At 40.6% G+C, this 22,883-nt stretch overlaps 1 protein-coding gene across 1 annotated transcript in view; it reads left to right on the forward strand.

The window, feature by feature from the left end:
- Positions 1-670: 670 nt before the first annotated feature.
- LOC128699781 (KICSTOR complex protein SZT2) overlaps positions 671-22,883 on the forward strand; it is an 807,931-nt gene continuing 785,718 nt past the window's right edge. The window contains 1 exon segment of the mRNA XM_070102247.1: positions 671-756. Within this exon segment, the coding sequence (XP_069958348.1) occupies positions 724-756 (33 nt within the window). The 5' untranslated portion in view covers positions 671-723.

The raw sequence follows: 22,883 nt of genomic DNA on the forward strand, positions 1-22,883 counted from the left end.
TTCTGGCTTTTAATTCTGCCAATTCATAAAATATTACCACCTGCACCATTACTTGTAACTTAGATTTTGTACTAAGTTAACTTAAGTTTTATTAAGTTCAAATAAGATTGTAAAACAGCTAACTACTATTCCATGTTTAGTTTTAAGTATAATTACTATACACTATTATCTTAACTAGTTTTAATTAGTTACTATGTATTAGGATTAGTTTGCCCGATATGCCTGGGCATGATAGTGGGTATCTTTGTACTTAGCAAATCAAAATTGTAATTACACATTGTAACCTTTACAAAGAAATAAACTTTATTTATTTATTTATTTATTTATTTATTTACCCATTTACTTACTTACTTACTTACTTACTTACTTACTTACTTACTTACTTACTTACTTACTTACTTGCTTACTTGCTTACTTACTTACTTACTTACTTACTTACTTACTTGCTTACTTACTTACTTACTTACTTACTTACTTACTTACTTACTTACTTATTTACTTGCTTACTTACTTACTTACTTACTTACTTACTTACTTACTTACTTACTTACTTGCTTAATTTACTTACTTATTAACCTATATTTTAATCCTCGTGTGTCACTTTGCATAATAAAATACTTAAAATACAATTGTAAAAAAAATTACATTAGGCTGGATGTGTCTGGCTCGCTCGCGCGCGCGCACAACAGTAAACAGAGGCGGGCTGATGGAGTTCCTGTTGAGATGACAACGGTAATGCTGTCTACTCAGGAACAGGTGATTATCTATCTCTGGGTTATAGTGGTGTTATAGGCACTTGTTATAGGTCAGTAATGTGTGTTATAACTGAGGTGTCTACTCGGGAGGGGGTGACTATCTGGGGGGACTATCTGGGGTGACTGCCTGGGGGACTATCTAGGGGTGACTGTCTATCAGGGGCGACTGTCTATCAGGGGTGACTATCTGGGGTGATTGTTTATTAAAGGTTACTGTCTATCTGGGAGTGACTGTGTATCTGGGGTGACAGTTTATCAGGGGTGATTGTCTATTAGGGGTGACTGTCTTTTTGTGGGTTGATTATGTGGTTGGTGGTAGTTATATACAGTTTGTTATAGGCCTATAATGGAGTTTTGTTATAGGTTCATGATTGGCTGCATCAATTACATATCGAGTCGAAAAATCTGTTTATCTACCATACTCGTTAATTATACAGCCCTTGCGGATTTAGCACTTAATCTTAATATATTATTAATTGTATGTAATTAATATATGAAATTATATAAAAATCTAATTACAGTGGACCCTCGGTTATCGGCTGTAATTTGTTCCAGAAGGTCGGCCTAAATCCGAAAAGGCCGATAAGAATTAATGTAGTAAATACAATTAATCTGTTCCAGACACCCAAAATTATTAACAATAAATACATTTTTTGCAGATTAACTATAGTTTTACATACACAAAACATTGAGAAAGAAATTTTTACTAATAAATGAACATTACATACCTTTATTGACGACTCTTGTTGGCATATTGAAGAAGTCGAGGAGGGGAGACAGATTTGGGGTTATTGCTTGGAAGGGGAATCCCCCTCCATAAGAACTTCAGGTATCAAGTCCCTATTTGGGGTTACTTCCCTTCTGTGTCTTTTACTAGCACTAGGACCAGCTTGAGAGTCACTGTACCCCTGTCGCACAAAAAAAACTGTCCAGGGAGGTCTGTTTCTGGCGTCTCTCTAAGATTTGCCTGAAGTGGGACAAGGTTTAGTCACTGAACATGTTGCAGATATGGCTTGTTTCAGCTTGGTCAGGGTGACATTTCTCCACAAAACTTGGCAACTCACTCCACTTAGCACAAATGTCCTTAATCACTGAAGAAGGCACATTTTTCCCTCTCTCTTCCTCCCTCTCTGAAGCAATTTCCTCATCTGCGATCTGTTGCTGTTCCAGTTGAAGGCGTTGCAGCTCTTCAGTGGTTAGCTCTTCCCTGTTGTCATCGATCAACTCTTCCACATCTGGCCACTCGCATCCAACCCCCTGGACTTCCCCAAAGCCACAATACATTCCACAACAGGCAGAGGGTTGACAGGGTCAGGGAGTCTTGCTCACTCACCCAGAGACGCAGCCTGACTGACTCATGAATGCGGCGGAGTGGCGGGTGGACGTGTCCAATACACTCGATTTCCGAGTTGCCAGCCGAAATCCAGGATAGAATTTCGTCCAAAAAAGCGACCAAAATCCGAATTGGCTGATATCCGGAACAGCCAATATCCAAGGGTCTACCGTAGCTAAATTGTCAAACGTTGTCATTTTTTTTTTGTGATTCGCAGATTAATTATAACTTATATTTTGATTCGGGAAATTTGAGCCTTCCTCCGCTTCCTCAGATCAGACCTCGACTTCCACAGCACCTTCATCGGGTTATCCTAGGTTAAGTCTTCATATATAACAATCAAAACTAAGCACCAGACCTACAAGGGTCATACAACTAAATCATCACTTTTTATTGGCCTATAATTTGTGCCATCAGGAGCATTCTGTTTTTTTATGTATTGAGAACCTAAATAAAAATTACATTGTGTGATTTGTGGAAATTTGATGTTGAATTTGGTTTGTGATTTGGTTTCAACTGACAAATGGTGTTTAGCCTTGTGTTGCTATAACTGTTGTTGATTGCTGCTGCTGTTGCTGCTGCTGACTACTGCTGACATTCCTGCTGCTTATATCATTGCTGCTGACATCTCTGCTGCTTATACCACTGCTGCTGACATCCCTGCTGCTTATATCATTACTACTGACATTCTCACTGCTTATACCACTACTGCTGACATCCCTGTTGCTTATACCATTGCTGCTGACTCCTGCTGACATCCCTGCTGTGCTTCAGCTTCTCTGATATCCTGTCTACTTTTGCTGTGGAGTGTTTATGACCCTTATGGGTTTATAACTTTCCCATGAACATATGGTAATAATAATATGTAATAATAATATGTAATATAATAATAATAATGTGTAATATAATAATAATATGTAATAATAATAATAATAATAATAATAATTTTATTTATTTATTTATTTATTTATTATAAATTTGAGCACACATACAGAGGTACAAAAAAATACAGATAAGAGCAGCATGCCAAAGCCACTTATACTATGCATAGCATTACGGGCTGGCTTAAAATTAACTTAAGATTAACTAAGCAATGATGAAGTCAGTGATAAAACATTAATGTAAACAGATTACTATAAAGCACAAGTGAGTATTACAAAGACAGGTCATATGGTTGCATTCAGTCATATGAAGGATTCTGTTAGGTAGTGTATTTAAAAAATAATAAAGTTAGATTCGGTTTTAGGTTTAACATTTATGTGATATAATTGTGAGAAACATAATAATAATAATAATAATAATAATAATAATAATAATAATAATACAGTGGACCCCGGTATACGATATTAATCCGTTCCTAAGGGCTCATCGTATGCCAAAATTATCGGAAGGCGAATTAATTTTCTCCATAAGAAATAATGGAAATCAAATTAAACCATGCAAGACACCCAAAAGTATGAAAAAAAAATTTTACCACATGAAATATTAAGTTTAATGCACACAAACTGAAGAAGACATGCACAGTTTGTAGTACTCTACTAACAATAGAATACATGACACTTACCTTTAATGAAGATCTGGTGATGATTGATGGGATGGGAGAAGGGGAGAGCGTGGAAGTTGTTAATGTTTAGAAGGGGAATCCCCTTCCATTAGGACTTGAGGTAGCAAGTCCTTTTCTGGGGTTACTTCCCTTCTTCTTTTAATGCCACTAGGACCAGCTTGAGAGTCACTGGACCTCTGTCGCACAACAAATCTGTCCATAGAGCTCTGTACCTCCCGTTCCTTTACGATTTGTCTAAAATGAGCCACAACATTGTCATTGTAATAGTCACCAGCACGGCTTGCAATAGCTCTGTTAGGGTGATTTTCATTCATAAAGGTTTGCAGTTCAACCCACTTTGCAAACATTTTCTTAATTTTTGAAGTAGGCACAATGGATTCCACAACTGGCATAGGCTTCTCAGGGTTAGTCCCAAACCCTTCAAAATCTTTCTTAATTTTCATACTAATTCTCACCCTTTTTACCACAGGGTTGGCACTAAAAGCATTCTTGGGGCTCATGGTGACTTACTTTGCTGAAACAAACACCAAAAACACTGTGATAATATGGAATGTACCAAATGTATGCTTTGATGCGAGCACACTGGCTGGCTTGTAAACACTGGCACGCACGGGGCAGTTCAGGCCACATGTGGACATGTCCCGGACGAATCGCGTGTGGCGGGTTTTTAGCGAGTGGCGAGGCAAAATTTTTGCATTAAAATGTATCGTATACCGGATTTAACGTATACCGATGCCATCGAACGCCGGGGGTCCACTGTAATTGAAAGTGAACAATTTTGCTTGTTTATTCTTTTATGACCAAGTATTCCAGTCTTAAAATTACTTTAGTAAGTAAAAAAGTTTATTTAAATAAGGTATACCTAAATACAGTTATCATACATAGTATAAATTATCTAAGATAACCCAAAAAAGTCAAAGTGACTTATTTCCAATGGGGTCCTTGGACTTAAAATGTACAGTGGTACCGCAAGTTTCGAACAGCTCCCAACTCGAACAGTTGTGTAAGTGTATTATTGTAAGTGCTTTTGTAAGTGTACTTTTGGGGGTCTGAAACGGATTAATCTAATTTACATTATTCCTTATTGGAACAAATTCGTTCGGTAACGGCACTCGAACAGCCTTCTGGAATGAATTATGGCTGAAACTTGGGGTACCACTGTATTAATAGGATAAATCCACGTCTTTACCTGACACTTAAGATAGGATGAGATAGGATTTTGTTTGGATTTTTTACCCTGGAGGGTTAGCCACCCAGGATAACCCAAGAAAGTCAAGGTGACATTGAGGACTGTCTGTCTTATTTCCATTGTGATCTTTCAATCTTGTCCCCCAGGATGCCACCCACACCATTTGACTTTCACCCAGGTACCTACTTACTGCTAGGTGAACAGGGACAGCAGATGTAAAGAAACACACCCAGTGTTTCCACTTGGCTGGGGATTGAACCACGGACGCTGTGTGTGATGTGAGAGCGTTACTTAGCAGGCCGCTGTGTGACCCTTTTTGGTTTAGCGCTTCATTTTTTATTATATAGCCTCTCCTCACTTAACGAAGGAGTTTCGTTCCTGAGACCTCGTCGGTAAACGAATTCGCTGCTAAGTGAGGAACATACTATAATGGTAGTGGGTTTGTGTTAATCATCTTTGATATTGTTTTGATGTCAACCATTGCACCATTTATAACGTTTCTGGTATATTTGTAAATGTTTATACAGTAGTTTACTGTACATGTATATTGTAATAAACAGAATAGAGGTATGCATACTGGTCAGAGAGCCTATCATAAGTCAGAGTCATCGGTAAACGAGTGCAGTGGTACCTTGACTTACGTGTTCCCCAATTTATGAGTTTTCTGAGTTATGAGCCGTCACTCTGTTGATTTTTTGCTTTGAGTTGCAAGCCAAAATCCAAGTTACGAGCGAGTTTCAGTTATGCCTCCACTCCAAGTCGGTCGATGGATCTATAATTTCCTCACTAACAGAACACAGAGAGTAGTCGTCAACAGAGTAAAGTCCGAGGCAGCTATGGTGAAAAGCTCTGTTCCACAAGGCACAGTACTAGCTCCCATCTTGTTCCTCATCCTCATATCCGACATAGACAAGGATGTCAGCCACAGCACCGTGTCTTCCTTTGCAGATGACACCCGAATCTGCATGACAGTGTCTTCCATTGCAGACACTGCAAGCCTCCAGGCGGACATCAACCAAATCTTTCAGTGGGCTGCGGAAAACAATATGAAGTTCAACGATGAGAAATTTCAATTACTCAGATATGGTAAACATGAGGAAATTAAATCTTCATCAGAGTACAAAACAAATTCTGGCCACAAAATAGAGGGAAACACCAACGTCAAAGACCTGGGAGTGATTATGTCGGAGGATCTCACCTTCAAGGACCATAACATTGTATCAATCGCATCTGCTAGAAAAATGACAGGATGGATAATGAGAACCTTCAAAACTAGGGAGGCCAAGCCCATGATGACACTCTTCAGGTCACTTGTTCTATCTAGGCTGGAATATTGCTGCACTCTAACAGCACCTTTCAAGGCAGGTGAAATTGCCGACCTAGAAAATGTACAGAGAACTTTCACGGCGCGCATAACGGAGATAAAACACCTCAATTACTGGGAGCGCTTGAGGTTTCTAAACCTGTATTCCCTGGAACGCAGGAGGGAGAGATACATGATTATATACACCTGGAAAATCCTAGAGGGACTAGTACCGAACTTGCACACGAAAATCACTCACTACGAAAGCAAAAGACTTGGCAGACGATGCACCATCCCCCCAATGAAAAGCAGGGGTGTCACTAGCACGTTAAGAGACCATACAATAAGTGTCAGGGGCCCGAGACTGTTCAACTGCCTCCCAGCACACATAAGGGGGATTACCAACAGACCCCTGGCAGTCTTCAAGCTGGCACTGGACAAGCAAATAAAGTCAGTTCCTGATCAACTGGGCTGTGGCTCGTACGTTGGTTTGCGTGCAGCCAGCAGCAACAGCCTGTTTGATCAGGGGCTGATCCACCAGGAGGCCTGGTCACAGACCGGGCCGCGGGGGCGTTAACCCCCGAAACTCTCTCCAGGTAAACTCCAGGTAAACTCTCTGGAGAGAGGAAATATGAAAAACCTCGATAGTAACATAACATTGTGAAGGCTTACTCAGCCCTGTAATAACTTCAGACACGTCACCTTTCGGGGGGGGGGGGGAGAAGGAGGGGAAGGGATAGCGGGAGCTAGACTGACCCTACCTTAACAAGCAGCCGGCAGTCAAATTATTACTTTCGGGGTGGGGGAAAAAAGACGGGAATAGCGGGAGCTTGACTTACCTTAACAAGTAGCCAGCAATGAAAGTATTGTTACTATATACTCCCTCGCTACTCCTATCTATTGAACTTTTCCCTCACACTCCCCCATACCAAGACTTATAGTCAAGGAGTATAAGAAGAATAGGGGAGGAAAAAGTTCTAACATATGGAAGTCGCGTAAGGCAAGAAATCTACTGACGGTCACGACTTAACTAGTCAGAGAAATAATTGGATGAACCATTGATATACACAATATGGAACTTAAAAGCCTGGAGTGCCAATGTCCACCTCAAGAGGCGACTGTTGGTTCCCTTAAAAGTTTCTAGGTATATCAAAGGTTTGTGTTCCGTTTCTAAAATGAATTCTTTTCCCAGCAAATAAAATTTAAGTTTGGAGATACCCCACACAAGGGTCAAACATTCCTTTTCTATGGTGGAGTATCTTGTTTCTGCGGGAAGGAGTTTCCGGCTTAGAAGCATACAGGGAAGGGAGTACCATCATGGTATTGTAGTAACACCGCACCTAAGCCAGTATTGGAGGCATCAGTTCTTAAGCAAAATGTTTTATTAATATCTGGAATCTTAAGTATAGGGTCTTTCGAAAAGATACTTTTAATCTCATTAAACTTTTCCCGAGCTACGTCGGAAAGTTCAAGAGGTTCCTTCACAGACTTTTTAAGGAAGTCGGGTAAGATGCCTGTAAGATCAGTAAGGTTCAGGATAAACCGTGCTTAAAAATTTACAGAAGAAAGCTACGCATGAGCTTCTTGGTTTTGGGGAATTTAAATTCTAATAAAGCTTTGATCTTACTGGGGAGAGGCTGCAGAGAGTTATTAGAAAGTATCAGTCCAAGATATCTAATCTTGTTATACCCAAGGAAGCATTTCTTCGGCTTGGCAGTGAGGCCATGTGAGTGTAACCTACGCAAAACTGATGTTAATGTTTGGATATGTTAGCCCCACGTGGATGTCATTACGTAAATGTTATCAAAATAAACTGAAATATTTGGCATATTACCCAAGACCTTTCTCATCAGTCTCACGTAGGTAGCACAGGCAGTTACCAAACCGAAGGGCATAGTTCTATATTGCATCAGTCCTTGGTGTGTAGGAAAAGCGGTGTACTGCTTAGAAGAAGGATCTAACATTACTTGATGATATGCCTGCACAATATCTATCTCTGAAAAGAAGGAAGCGTCATAAAATTTGTGTAGATCGCTATCTGTTAAGGGCATAGGCTCAGCATCCCACCGAGTTATAGCATTAAGGCCTCTGAAGTCAATAGGAAGTCTATATGAATTATCCTCCTCCTTAACCATGACTGCTGGTGAATAATATGAAGATACTGAAGGTTCGATGATCTTTAGTTTTAATAATTTGTCTACCTCTCGGTCAAATGCATCCCTAAGGTGAACTGGAACTGGGTATAATTTTCATTTGATTGGATTGTCCGTCACTAAGTCAATCTTATGGACTACCGTGGAGGTAACACCTGGAATATCAGTAAAGACATCTGAAAAGTTACTCACACATTGAAGTAGTTCATGTCTCTTGTGGTCATCCAAAGATTCATTAATATTAATGTTGGTTGCGTCCGAGTGGTCAAGAGTCACCAAGTCATGTAGTTCTTCATCATAGTCTAAGATAGAGGTGTCAATTACGCACACCTTACATTCTTCAGTTGTTGTATCAAGTTCGTGTGGAAAAACTAAGTCAAAGTTATTAAGGCAGTTGACCGAATTTCTTCGGTAATATTTCTTAAGGATGTTGATATGATAAAGCTTAGGTTTCCCCTTGACTTCTATGAGGTAGACAACTTTCCCACAAATTTTTAATACTTTATATGGACCTTTCCATGCTACTAATAATTTATTTGACTTGATAGGCAAAAGTACAAGAACTTCATCCCCTACTTTAAAATTTCTCCTCTGACTTTTGGGATCAAAATAGGTTTTGTACTGGTCCATTGACAAGCTTAGGTTTTTCGAAACTATGTCAGAGGTCTCCTCAAGTTTGGATCTAAGGTCAAGGAGAAACTGGTAAGAAGACTGAACCTCAGCACTCACCTCCTCATTAGTCCATAAGTCATGAAGGATGGACAATGGGCCTCTGGCCTGTCTACCATAGAGAAGTTCAAAAGGTGAAAACCCCAAAGAGTCACTGGGAACTTCCCTCATGTCAAACAAAGCACAGGGTAGGTAACGATGCCACTCCTTAGGTTTAAGGGAGCAAAGTTTCCTTAAAATGGACTTTAGAATCGAATGCTGGCGCTCAATCCTCCCATTACAGCTGGGATGATAGGGTGTGGTGAAGAGAGGCTTCACTCCCAGAGATTGGTATAGATGTTGCATTAAGTCAGATGTGAATTGTGTCCCACGGTCAGACAAAATTTCTCTAGGGATGCCCACTCTGGAGAAGATGGACAAAAGGGCTTCAGCCACCTCTGTAGTGGTTATGGTCTTTAAGGGTATGGCTTCAGGGAAACTCAAAGCATAATCAACTAATGTTAATATATATCTATGTCCCCCAGATGAAAGTGGAGATAAAGGACCAACGATGTCAATAGCTACTCTTTCGAAAGGTACCGTAAAGACTGGCATTTTGACCATAGGTACTCGCCTGGTACCTCAGGAGGATGACAGTTGGCAAACTTTACACGATCTACAATAGGTAGTGATATCTGAGGATATTTTTGGCCAAAAATAGGTTTCCCTAATTTTATTTAAGGTTTTACGATGCGAGAAATGTCCGGCCACTGGCAGGTCATGAGTCATTTTAAGAACAGTCTCTCTGCATTGACTTGGAACAACTAAGATGGAATAGTCTGTCTCATCTGAATTTAATTTGAATACTGACTTGTACAAGATACCTTTTATATATTCAAATTTATATGAAAAGTTTTTCCTTTGGTTAACTTGATTTTGTTTAGTGGCATTATGGCAATTCTGAAGAGAAGGGCAATTACGTTGTAAATTGACAAAGGAGTCCTTCGATATGTCTAAAGGCTTGAAGTCAGGGAAAATCAAAGGATGGACAGTAGGAGAAGCCTGGGCTTTGGTCTGAGCCCTAGTCAAGACATTTATAGTATTGGAGGTGATATCTTCACTTTCATCTAATAAGTGAACCGGTGATCCTACTACCTCGCTTTCGAGAGTAGCATCACTGGTTTTTAATCCCACATGAATCTCACGAGACATTGTCTCATCTGAACTTTCGAGGGGCTTCTCTGACTCTACAGAAAGAGGATCTGAAACACCTATGTCCATCTTTGGTGATGAAAGGTCAACCTCAGAAGGAAGAATGGCACCTTTTACATTACCTATTAGTACAGAGCAAGAAGTGATGGGAGCTAGTACAGCTTCAGACCAACCTGTGAACCATTTAGACTTAATGTAACAACGGATGGTAGGAAAAGTGTCCGTACGGCCCAAGTTGTCTGAAAGTATAGCAGAGGAATGAGTTTCTTTAAGATTTGGGAACAGCTTATCAGAAATGACTATACATGTGCATCCAGTGTCTCGTAAAATGGTAGATACATTAAGTCCATTAACTGTTCCTGAACAGAAGGGTGCTTGGTTATTACAGTCTTTAAAACATTTTCCAACTTTTTGGACCTTCTTAGAAGGACAATCTGGACGTTTATGTCCCTTAACACCACACAAATGACGAACTGGAATAAAAGAAGTCATTTTACTTTCCATTAGAGGCTTTGATTTCTTAAGGTCTGATGAACCCTTGCCCTTAGGGTTCGATAACTTTAGGTCTTTATAGGAATTGTGAGCCTTAGCATACAGGTCAGCAGCCTCAGCAACTTCCTCAGCTTTAATCAGGTTACGTTCTCTGATGAATGTTCGAATCTGATGGGGAAGAGCTGTCAGGAACTGGTCAGCAACCATGAAGTCTCTAAGAGATTCATAACTGCGACCAATTCCTGAACTCTCTATCCAAAAGTCGAACAAACGAAAGAGTGTTACCTGTAACTGCTGAAAGTTCTGGCCAGGCTGTAAGGTGGCATACCTGAAATCTTTCCTGTAAGAATTAGTGGTTTTTTGATATTCTTTAAGGATTGCCTTCTTCAGTAGGTTATAATTACATATGATATCCTGCGACAAAGTTGCATAGATATTCAAGGCTGTACCAGAAAATAACATTCCTAACCTGGTAGCCCAGGTGTCAGCAGGCCATTCACAGAGGGTAGCGGTATTTTCAAACCTGATAATGTATGAAGTTATGTCTTCCCCCTCTGTGAAGGGAGGTAAATTAGGTGTTGGAATATGTGCACTGACTGCACGTTGTTCCATTACTCCTTCCTCTAATTGTTGTGTAAAAGTTAACTTTTTATTCTCTAATTCAAGGCGAGATTTTTCGAGCTCGCGATCCTTTTCTTTATTAACTCAAGTTCTCTAGCTTTTTCCTCAACTTCTCTATCCTTTGCTCTTTTCTCAAGTTCTCTTATTTTAGCCTGTTCCTCACGTATTTTAGCCTGTTCCTCACGTATTTTAGCCTGTTCCTCACGTATTTTAGCCTGTTCCTCACGTTCTCTAGCTCTTTCTTCACGATCAAGTCTATCACGCTCCTTTTTGTCTTCTCTTTCTCTTTCTAACTGTCTTTCTTGGATTTCTCTCTCAATTCTCTCTCTCTCCTTTTTCTCCTGTCTTTCAAGGTTCTCTCTCTCCTTATTCTCTTCTCTTTCGATTCTCTCTCTCTCCTTTTCTTCTTCTCTTTCCCTTTCTGTCTCTCTTCTCTATCAATTCTCTCTCTTTCAAGTCTTTCCTGGATCTTAGCACTAATGAAAGATTCTAAATTTTTCCCTGTTATTCCTAACTTACTTCCAGCGTTCATCCAAAACTTTTATTCCTCCATGCTTGCAAGAATAACTTAAACTATCAGGGGAAATGAAATGGGTATTAAAGAAAACGGAGGGTTCAATTCCTGCTCCGCTCAAACTGTAAATAAACCAGAGGGCTCGATCCCTGCTTCAATTAAACAATATGTATTAATTAAAACGAAGGGTTCTGTGCCGACTCCGAGCAAACAGTAAGTAGAATGGGGTCACTTGACCATCCAATCTTCTCACCAACAAATCAAGAGTGTCCTATGACAGTTCCCTTGATATAATAAAGAGCTCAATGAAACAAATTGTTGCTGGAAAATCTCGGGTCCCTAGAGTCTAATCCTCCAAAGTGTTTCAAGCTCACACAAAAATAGATGGCAGAATTAACTAGTATTCCTGCCTTGACTTACAATAAATTGAGACCATAACAATCACCAAATCTTTTAAATACCTGTACTGTAGTCCTACCCCAGAGAATGATTACTCATGGCTGGTGGTAACCGTCTGTGGTATGCGGCGTTGAAGTTCCAATGGTAGATTCGAGATGGAGTTGAATCTTGATTCAGTAGAGTTGATCCTGGCAAGGTCGCCACTTGTGAAGGCTTACTCAGCCCTGTAATAACTTCAGACAGTATTACCAAGGCTGGCTCCTCCTCAGGAAAATTAATGAATAGAAAAAGAAATAATAACAGACAAACATAAACACTTTATAGAAAATATAAAATATAAAACACTTAAATTTGAAATATTAATCCTACATTAAAGAAAATGAAAAATATAAATGATAACTGAATTCAATGCTAATATAAAACTTGGGTGTCTGGTGTTGGTGACACTGCGTGTTGTTGAAATCGTAGCCGTTGCTGATGATGGGGGGGGGATCGCAGGTGTTGGTTACAACCCACCGGTTTGTTCTTCACAGTATAGCCGTGAGTATTCTATCCCATTGACAGGAAAGCAGGTTCTTTACCACTGCAATGATGAGGGGTTACGTCTTGCAATTTCATACAGGTGCACAGGTAATTAAATCCAAAAAGGGGAAGTCTCAGGACGTTAGTCCATCTCCATCAGTTCTACTCGTTAATTGGCAGGTGACCCTCTCTGTCATCCAAGCTGGAAAGATAGACAGGTTACCCACTGCTTAAGAAATCACTCTCCATGATAAGTACAATACCTAAAAGGCATGGTGATTATTACAACAGTCAACTTAGAGCAAGACTGAAAGGACTAAGTTTATTATTGGTCAAAAGTGAAGCTTTCAACCAATAAATCCACTAGAATACAAGGCAGGCATGTACTTACAGTAGTGGTGGGAGCTGTGAGTCTAGTGATTACTGTTTGGACCGGAGCCCCACACGTCACCTTTGGGGGGGGGCGGGAAGAAGGAGGGGAAGGGATAGCGGGAGCTAGACTGACCCTACCTTAACAAGCAGCCGGCAGTCAAGCTATCACTTTAGGGGTGGGAGAAAAAAGACAGGAATAGCGGGAGCTTGACTTACCCTACCTTAACCCTTTGACTGTTTCCGACGTATAAATACGTCTTACGAGCCAATGTTTCTGACGTATTTATACGCACAAATTCTAGCGGCTTCAAATCGAATCAAACAGTTACTGTAATTACTACACTGCAGAACAATCAAAGGCACTTCTCAGTGCCAACAACAACATAACTATCTTTAACTACAATATCAGATCTTTAAGCAAGCATTACGATGACCTCATAGCATTACTAAATTCCTTACATGCCAATATGTCCATCATTACACTAACTGAAACCTGGCTAAAGCCTGATACTACAGATGTCTATACCATTCCTGGTTACACAGCCATACACAACTGTAGGCCAGACCAACAAGGGGGTGGCACAGCCATATACTACTCAGACCAACTAGAATGTATCACTAATACTTGCACAAGAGATGAACATGGGGAATATATAATAGCCAAATTCAAATCCAAATACCTACAAAAACCTCTCACATTGATAAACATCTACAGAGTTCCACAGTCAAACATTAGCCAATTTAGTCAAAACCTAGGAAGTATGATAACTGATGCACGCATGAACAAAGATCACTTACTACTCTCAGGTGACTTCAATATAAATCTCCTGCAAGACCAGGACCCACACGTTACTGAATTCACAAACACAATGAGTAACTGTATGTTGCTACCAACAGTAACAAAACCTACAAGAGTTACAGAGACTAGTGTTTCCCTACTTGACCACATCTGGACCAACACCATATCCCCTTTAAAATCAGGCATAATTACAGATAATACCACAGACCACTACCCTACTTTCCTCATAACAACTCTTGGTAAATTACCCCAAGACACTACTAAAGTCACCTTCAGACTTCACAATGAGGCAGCCATTAATAACTTCACAACAGCATTAGCAAACATTGATTGGCACACTGAGCTAGAAATCAATACAGATATTGACGAATGTATTAATAATTTTCTAAAAAAGACTCAATACCTCTATAACAAGCACTGCCCTAAAAAAACTAAGCAGATGACAGCTAAGAGACTGAACAGTCCCTGGCTAACACCCAGCATTCTCAAATCCATAAATACAAAACACCAATATGAAAAACAGTACAGAATGGGTCACATAACCAGAGACCAAACAAAACGTTACTCGTCAATCCTAACCAGCCTGATAAGAAGGGCAAAAAAATTGTATTATGAGAACAGATTATCCAACTTACGAGGTGATATAAAAAAGACCTGGAAAACCCTATCAGAAATTCTGGGAACAAAAAAGATATCACGAAATAGCGAAATAAAATTAGCAAAATCAGATGAACCCCAACTCCCACCAACAGAAACAGCAAACAGACTCAATGATTTCTTCTCCACTATAGGACAAAACCTTGCCAATAAAATCCCAAGCTCAGATACCCCACCAAATGACTACCTCACCGGCAACTACCCGAACACACTGTTCCTAGCTCCGACTAACCCATACGAAGTCTCCCTTATTATCAACGCACTAAAAAACAAGGCAGGAGATTTAAATACCTTACCACCCTTTATATACAAAAAAGTGTCACAAGTGCTATCACCAATCATTGCAACACTCTTTAACAAATCCATTGAATCCTCCACCTTCCCTACAGTACTCAAAATAACAAGGGTCACCCCGATCCACAAAGGAGGAGACCAAACAGAGTTGAATAACTATAGGCCAATATCCAACTTACACCCTCTCTCAAAAATCTTCGAAAAATTAATTCATAAACGAATCTACTCCTACCTTATCTCCCAAAACATACTCAACCCCTGCCAATTTGGATTCAGGCCTAATAAAAATACTAATGATGCTATTATACACATGCTAGAACATATATACACTGCAATAGAGAAAAAAGAAGTCCCACTGGGGATCTTCATTGACTTACGTAAAGCTTTTGATACAGTTGACCATGACTTGCTCCACGTAAAATTATCACACTATGGTATAAGAGGGCACTCCCTCAACTACCTCAAGTCATACCTCAGCAACAGAAGCCAATATGTGTACGCAAATGGGGCAAACTCTTCTGCACAACCAATTACAGTTGGTGTCCCACAGGGAAGTGTCCTTGGCCCTCTTCTCTTTCTCCTATACATAAATGACCTACCAAATGCTTCTCAATTACTCAAACCCACACTATTTGCTGATGACACAACATACGTCTTCTCCCACCCGAGCCCAGTCACGCTAGCCAATACTGTAAATACCGAATTACAGAAAATATCTACCTGGATGAGTACTAACAAACTTACACTAAACATTGACAAAACCTACTTCATTCAGTTTGGTAACAGAGCTACAGATGTCCCTCTTAACATAATGATAAACGGATCACCTATCACAAAGCTAACAGAGGGAAAATTCTTAGGAATCCACCTTGATAATAGACTCAAATTTCATACACATATACAACAAATTTCTAAGAAAATTTCCAAGACTGTAGGCATACTATCGAAGATACGGTACTATGCTCCACAGTCAGCCCTCCTGGCCCTATATCACTCTCTTATTTACCCCTATCTCACCTATGGAATTTGTGCATGGGGCTCAACAACAAGTAACCATCTCAGACCACTAATTACCCAACAAAAGGCTGCAGTTAGAATGATAACAAATTCTCACTACAGGCAGCACACTCCACCAATATTCAATACACTCAACCTACTCACCATACAAAACATCCATACTTATTACTGCACCTATTACATACATAGAACACTCAACTCTGATATTAACCCTCCCCTCAAACATCTCCTTGCCAACCTCAACAGAACACATGACCATAACACAAGGCACAGATCACTCTTTGATATTCCTCGTGTCCATCTCACGCTATGCAAAAACTCAATGCACATAAAAGGCCCTAAAATCTGGAATTCATTACCTGTTAATATAAAAGAAACACTACCTGTTTATAAATTCAAGTCTCTTCTCAAAGATCACTTACTCACCCAAAACCAAATAAATACTGAATAACTGAACCTTATAAATTGTATATCTTAAATGTTTCTCACAATTATATCACATAAATGTTAAACCTAAAACCCAATCTAACTTTATTATTTTTTAAATTCACTACCTAACAGAATACTCCATTCTACTGAATTTACAACAACGCATGCAACCATATGACCTGTCTTTGTAATACTCACTTGTGCTTTATAGTAATCAGTTTACATTAATGTTTTTCACTGATTTCATCATTGCTTAGTTAATCTTAAGTTAATTTTAAGCCAGCCCGTAATGCTATGCATAGTATAAGTGGCTTTGGCATGCTGCTCTTATCTGTATTTTTTTTTTGTACCTCTGTAAGTGTGCTCAAATTATAAATAAATAAATAAATAAATAAATAAATAAATAAAAGGCCTGATAGGCCTACACGGGAGAGAATGGGTCTCAGTGGTCGGTGTGCACCCTGTGAAAAAAATCTGGGACCTAGCGGTGCGTTGTGGGAACGCCATGTTGTCAGTCCATTTTCACCATGCCTCTCGGTAAGAAGTTCCTTACTCCTCGGCGGATTGGAGGTCTTTTGTTCCCAAGTGATAGCTCTAACAGCGATGAAAGTGTCAGTGACAGTGAATTCAAGGGTTTTCAAGTGAGTGTTACCGAAAAAAGTGCCCAGGATAACGTAAATAGTGACGAAAACCCAGATGACCCACAACCTTCGACCTCTGGTGCTGTGCCGGCTTGTTCACGTTCACGTTCGCCTGTACCAGGACGAAAGAGGAAACTTATTTGGTCGTGTACAACACCCTGATGATAGCAGTGATAGTGATAGTGATAGTGATAGTGATAGTGATTTCAAAGTCATTGAAAGCAGTTCTAGTGACAGTGAGAGTGAATATTCCCCAGTGAAGCGCCAGTATGTACGACGTAGCATGCGGTCTGGTAGTGTTTCATATGTTGTTCCAAGGGGAAGGAGAAACTCTGGGAGCACATCCCGTGGCCCAACACCACGACCTGATAGTGAAGATGACGATATTGTAACGATGGGTATGAATGGTGACAGTGAGGGAGGAGGCAGTGGTGGTGATAGTGAGGGTGGCACGGCCCATGTGGCACCATCACCGGGCCACGCTACTAGCCACGCGGCTGACTCAGCAGACCAACCAGCCTCACCCTACCCCACACTGCCACAACCTGCACCACCACAACCTGCACAGCCACAACCACAGCCACAACCACGGTACAATATCCAGACCCCACCAGCAGACCGCATCTGGGATTGGCAGGACGGTGACGAGTTTGTTCCCAGTCCCCATGACTTTGATGAAACACAAAGTGGAATAAAGCCATCTTGTCCACTTGGGAACAATGCCAGTGAACTGGACTGCTTTGAGTTATTCTTCGATGAACCCCTGATGGACATCATTGTCAGGGAAACCAACACATACTGTGAATACACCATGGCAAATACAATTCTCTCACCAAAATCACGGCTACACAAGTGGAAGGAGACAACTGTGGCAGAGATGTACCTGTTTTTTGCCACAATAATGCTTATGCCACATGTGTATAAGCACACTGTCACCACATACTGGACAACAGATCGCCTGATTTCAACTCCAGGTTTTAGTGACATTATAGGTGTCAGTCGTTTCCTGATACTGTTGCGTATGTTACACTTTTCAGACAAAACCAGGCCTGACAGAAGCGACAGGTTATATAAGATAAGAAAGTGCTGCATGTATTTTTATCCCTTCAGGAAGCTTGTTATTGATGAGTCCTTGATTTTATTCAAAGGAAGACTCTCATTCAAGCAATATATACCAAGCAAGAGGAAACGCTTTGGTATAAAGCTATTTGTACTGTGTGATTGCAGAAGTGGTCTTGTTTTAGATATTATTGTGTACACTGGCAGTAATACTTTGAGAGATACCATGAAGTTATTGGGTATCTCTGGTGATGTGGTTCGAACAATGATGGAACCATATCTTGGTAAGGGGCATATGTTATTTACTGATAACTGGTACACAAGCCCCTTACTCAGTGATTTCTTGCGAGTGAACTTGACAGACGTGTGTGGCACAGTGCGTGGTAATCGCAAACATATGCCAAGGTTCGACGCTGGCACTCGCAGAGGTGAGGTGCAAGCCTTTGCTGCCAATGACATCATGGCATTTCGGTGGCATGACAAACGTGATGTCACATTGTTGACATCAGTTCACACAAACGAAATGGTACCCAGTGGCAGGGACAACAGAGAGACCAATGAACCCATTCTAAAGCCTGCAGCTGTCATGGACTACAACCTCAATATGCGCTTAGTGGACAAATGTGACATGCAGATTGGGTTTGCAGACTGTGTACGCAAGAGTTATAAGTGGTATATCAAACTTTTTTTCCATCTTGTTGATATCTCTATGCTAAATGCTTATAACATATACAAGTTGAAGACCAACAAAACACCAAAATATGGTGAATTTTGCCTGTCAGTAATCAGACAAATAATTGCAAAGTACAAAGGAGCAACTCCTGCAATAGACCAGCGCCCACAGACGTCATCTCGTTTGAGGCCTGGTGATCACTACCCCATACAACTGCCTCCTACTACTGCCAAGAAAAATGCTCATAAGAGGTGTTATGTATGTATGCATACCACAAAACGCCCACAAACACGCAGAGACACTCGTTTTATGTGTGAGGAGTGTGAAGTGCCCCTCTGCATATACCCATGTTTCAAAGAGTTCCACAAGCTGCAGCAGTTCTAGGAACGTGGTTAGTGACTGTACATATGTATATATATTATGGAACAATAGTAATAAACATTGTTTTGTATTGTTTGTTTGTGTAAACAAAGTGTATACACAAACTAATAGTGATAAAGTTTGTTCTGTTATTGTGTTGTAAATAATGAGTGTATATTTGAACAATGCACCTTACATTGGTCTCACAGGCCACATAAGTTACCTGGAAAAGAAAAATATTGAAAAATGCAAGAAACCTTTGAATTAGAGTAAATAAAAGAATACCGGGTGGGCGGCAGTCGCCGCTGTTGCCGTACGCACGTCAATTTCTGCAAACTTTGCGGCTCTATATCTCGGTAAGTACTGATGGCAAAAATTTTTTTTTAGGCTTAAAACACTAGTAAAAATATTCCTAACATTTTCATAAGAAAAAATAATTTTTTTTTTCGAATATTTGGCGACATAGAATGACAGTTTCAGAGAGGGCCCTGAAACAGTCAAAGGGTTAAGAAGTAGCCGGCAATGAAAGTATTGTTACTATATACTCCCTCGCTACTCCTATCTATTGAACTTTTCCTTCACAACATCCTTTCAATTTTGATACCACTGGTAGTGTCATCCTGCCTGAATGTTCTATAACATATGCCCTAAGTAAAGAGAAACAATTCTGGAACATGTGTAATGCATATTCGGCAGGCTGGCTTGTTGGGTGGCCGGCTGGCTGGCTGGTTGGTTGGCTGATTTGCTTTGGCTGTCTGTGTCTCCTTCTGTCTTTCTGTTTCTATCTCTGTATCTGCATCTGTCTGTGTCTCTTTCTCTGTCTCTGTCTGTCTCTATCTCACTGGTACACATAAATACAGTTAGGTGTAAATTACCTAGGATAAATTACCTAGGTGTAAATTACCTAAGATAACCCAAAAAATCCAGACGAAGTGCTATACTATGCTTGTAGATATAAGGCATAATAAGCATGACTAGCAAGTACAGTGGACCCTCAGTTCTTGTGTTTACTCCATTCCAAAGAGACCATTGAAAACTGAAACCATTTTTCCCATAAGAAATAATGTAAATCCAATTAATCCGTTCCAGACACCTAGGAGTATTAACAAAAAAATTTTTTTTTTACCTTAATGATAGATTTACATGCACAAAAGAAAGAACATTCAACATGACACTTAGTTTTATTGAAGACTATTGTTGGTGGATGGAAGACAGGGAGGAAGGGAGAGGGAAGAGAGGTTATTCTTTGGAAGGGAAATCCCCCTCCATAAAAACTCTAGGTACCAAGTCCTTATCTGGGGTCACTTCCCTTCTTTGTTTTTTAATGCCACTAGGACCAGCTTGAGAGTCACTTGACCCCTGTTGCACAGAATATCTCTCCAGATAGGTCTGTTTCTAGCATCTCTTTAAGATTTGCCTAAAATGGGACATGGCACTGTCATTGTAAAAGTTGCCAGCATGGATTGCAACAGCTTTCTCAGGGTGATGTTCCTTCACAAATGAATGCACCCAACTCCACATTGCACAAATCTCCTTAATCTCTGAAGAAGGCACCTTCTTCCATCTCTCTTCCTCCTCTTCTGAAGCAGTTTTCTGAGCTGTGAACATGACTCACGAAATCGTAATGACACGATTGCAAACAAACCATACCACGGGCGGGATTAAACCCGCGGTCAGAGAGTCTCAAAACTCCAGATCATTGTGTTAGCCACTGGACCAGCTAGCCACAATAAGATTTGTCCGACTAGGTATATTTCTACACCATAGGAAGGTTAGCATAGGCACCACTGTGACCACAAATGCAAGTTTTTACAGACGAATCTCCAGTCATGTTGACAGCATTGAGCTAGAGTTCATCATGGCTACGCTAGCTGGAGATTTGTCTGTAAACACTTGCATTTGTGGTCACACTGGTGCCTATGCTAACCTTCCTATGGTGTAGAAATATACCTAGTTGGACGAATCTTATTGTGGCTAGCTGGTCCAGTGGCTAACGCGACGGTGTGGAGTTTTGAGACTCTCTGACAGCAGGTTCAATCCCACTCGTGGTATGGTTTGTTTGCAATCGTGTCATTACGATTTCGTGAGTCAGGTTGACAGCATTGAGGGGACTTGAGCTAGAGTTCATACGGCCATGCTAGCTGGAGATTCGTCTGTAAAAACTTGCATTTGTGGTCACAGTGGTTGCCTATGCTAACCTTCCTATGGTGTAGAAATATACCTAGTTGGACGAATCTTATTGTGGCTAGCTGGTCCAGTGGCTAACGCGACAGTCTGGAGTTTTGAGACTCTCTGACCGCGGGTTCAATCCCGCCCGTGGTATGGTTTTTTCTGAGCTGTGGTCTGTTGCTGTTGCAGATGAAGCTCTTGCAGCTCATCAATGGTTAGTTCTTGATTGTGGTCCTTCACCAACTCTTCCACATCCTGGCCACTCACATCCAACCCCATGGAATTCTGCAACACCACAATAGATTGCACAACTGGCATAGGGTTGTCAGGGTCAGCCTCAAACCCATCAAAATCTTTGTTGAGGACACAGTCTGGCCACAATTTTCTCCAAGCAGAGTTCATCGTCCTGGAAGTCACTCCCTGCCAGGCCTTATCTATAAGGCTAATGTAATGGAAAATGCTGAAGTGATCTCTGTGAGGGAAAAGTTCAATAGATAGGAGTAGAGAGGGAGTATATAGTAACAAAAGTTTCATTGCCGGCTACTTGTTAAGGTAGGGTAAGTCAAGCTCCCGTTATTCCTGCCTTTTTTCCCCTCCCCGAAAGTGATAGTTTCATTGCCAGCTACTTGTTAAGGTAGGGTAAGTCAAGCTCCCGCTATTCCCGCCTTTTTTCCCCCACCCCGAAAGTGATAGTTTGACTGCTGGATGCTTGTTAAGGTAGGGTCAGTCTAGCTCCCGCTATCCCTTCCCCTCCTTCTCCCCCCCCCCCGAAAGGTGACGTGTGGTGCTCCGGTCCAAACAGTAATCACTAGACTCACAGCTCCCACCACTACTGTAAGTACATGCCTGCCTTGTATTCTAGTGGATTTATTGGTTGAAAGCTTCACTTTTGACCAATAATAAACTTAGTCCTTTCAGTCTTGCTCTAGGTTGACTGTTGTAATAATCACCACATCTTTTAAGTATTGTACTTATCATGGAGAGTGATTTCTTAAGCAGTGGGTAACCTGTCTATCTTTCCAGCTTGGATGACAGAGAAGGTCACCTGCCAATCAACGAGCAGAGCTGATGGAGATGGACTAACGTCCTGAGACTTCCCCTTTTTGGATTTAATTACCTGTGCACGTGTATGAAATTGCAGGACGTAACCCCTCATCATTGCAGCGGTAAAGAACCTGCTTTCCTGTCATCGGGATAGAATACTCAAGGCTATACTGTGAAGAACTAGCCAGTGGGTTGTAACCAACACCTGCGACCCTCCCCCCCCATCATCGGCAACGGCTACGATTTCAACACTCAGTGTCACCAACACCAGACACCCCTATATATATCTTAGCGTTGAATTCAGTTATCATTTATATTTTTCATTTTTCATTTTCTTTAATGTAGGATTAATATTTCATATTTAAGTGTTTTATATTTTCTATATAATAAAGTGTTTATGTTTGTCTGTTATTATTTCTTTTTCTATTCACTAATTTTCCTGAGGAGGAGCCAGCCTTGGTAATACTGTCTGAAGTTGTTACTGGGCTGAGTAAGCCTTCACAAGTGGCGACCTTGCCAGGATCAACTCTACTGAATCAAGATTCAACTCCATCTTGAATCTACCATTGGAACTTCAATGCTGCATACCACAGACGGTTACCACCAGCCATGAGTAATCATTCTCTATGGTAGGACTACAGTACAGGTATTTAAAAGATTTGGT

Source organism: Cherax quadricarinatus, chromosome 81 (assembly GCF_038502225.1).
Source record: "Cherax quadricarinatus isolate ZL_2023a chromosome 81, ASM3850222v1, whole genome shotgun sequence".
In the NCBI taxonomy this organism is placed as follows: Eukaryota; Metazoa; Arthropoda; class Malacostraca; order Decapoda; family Parastacidae; genus Cherax; species Cherax quadricarinatus.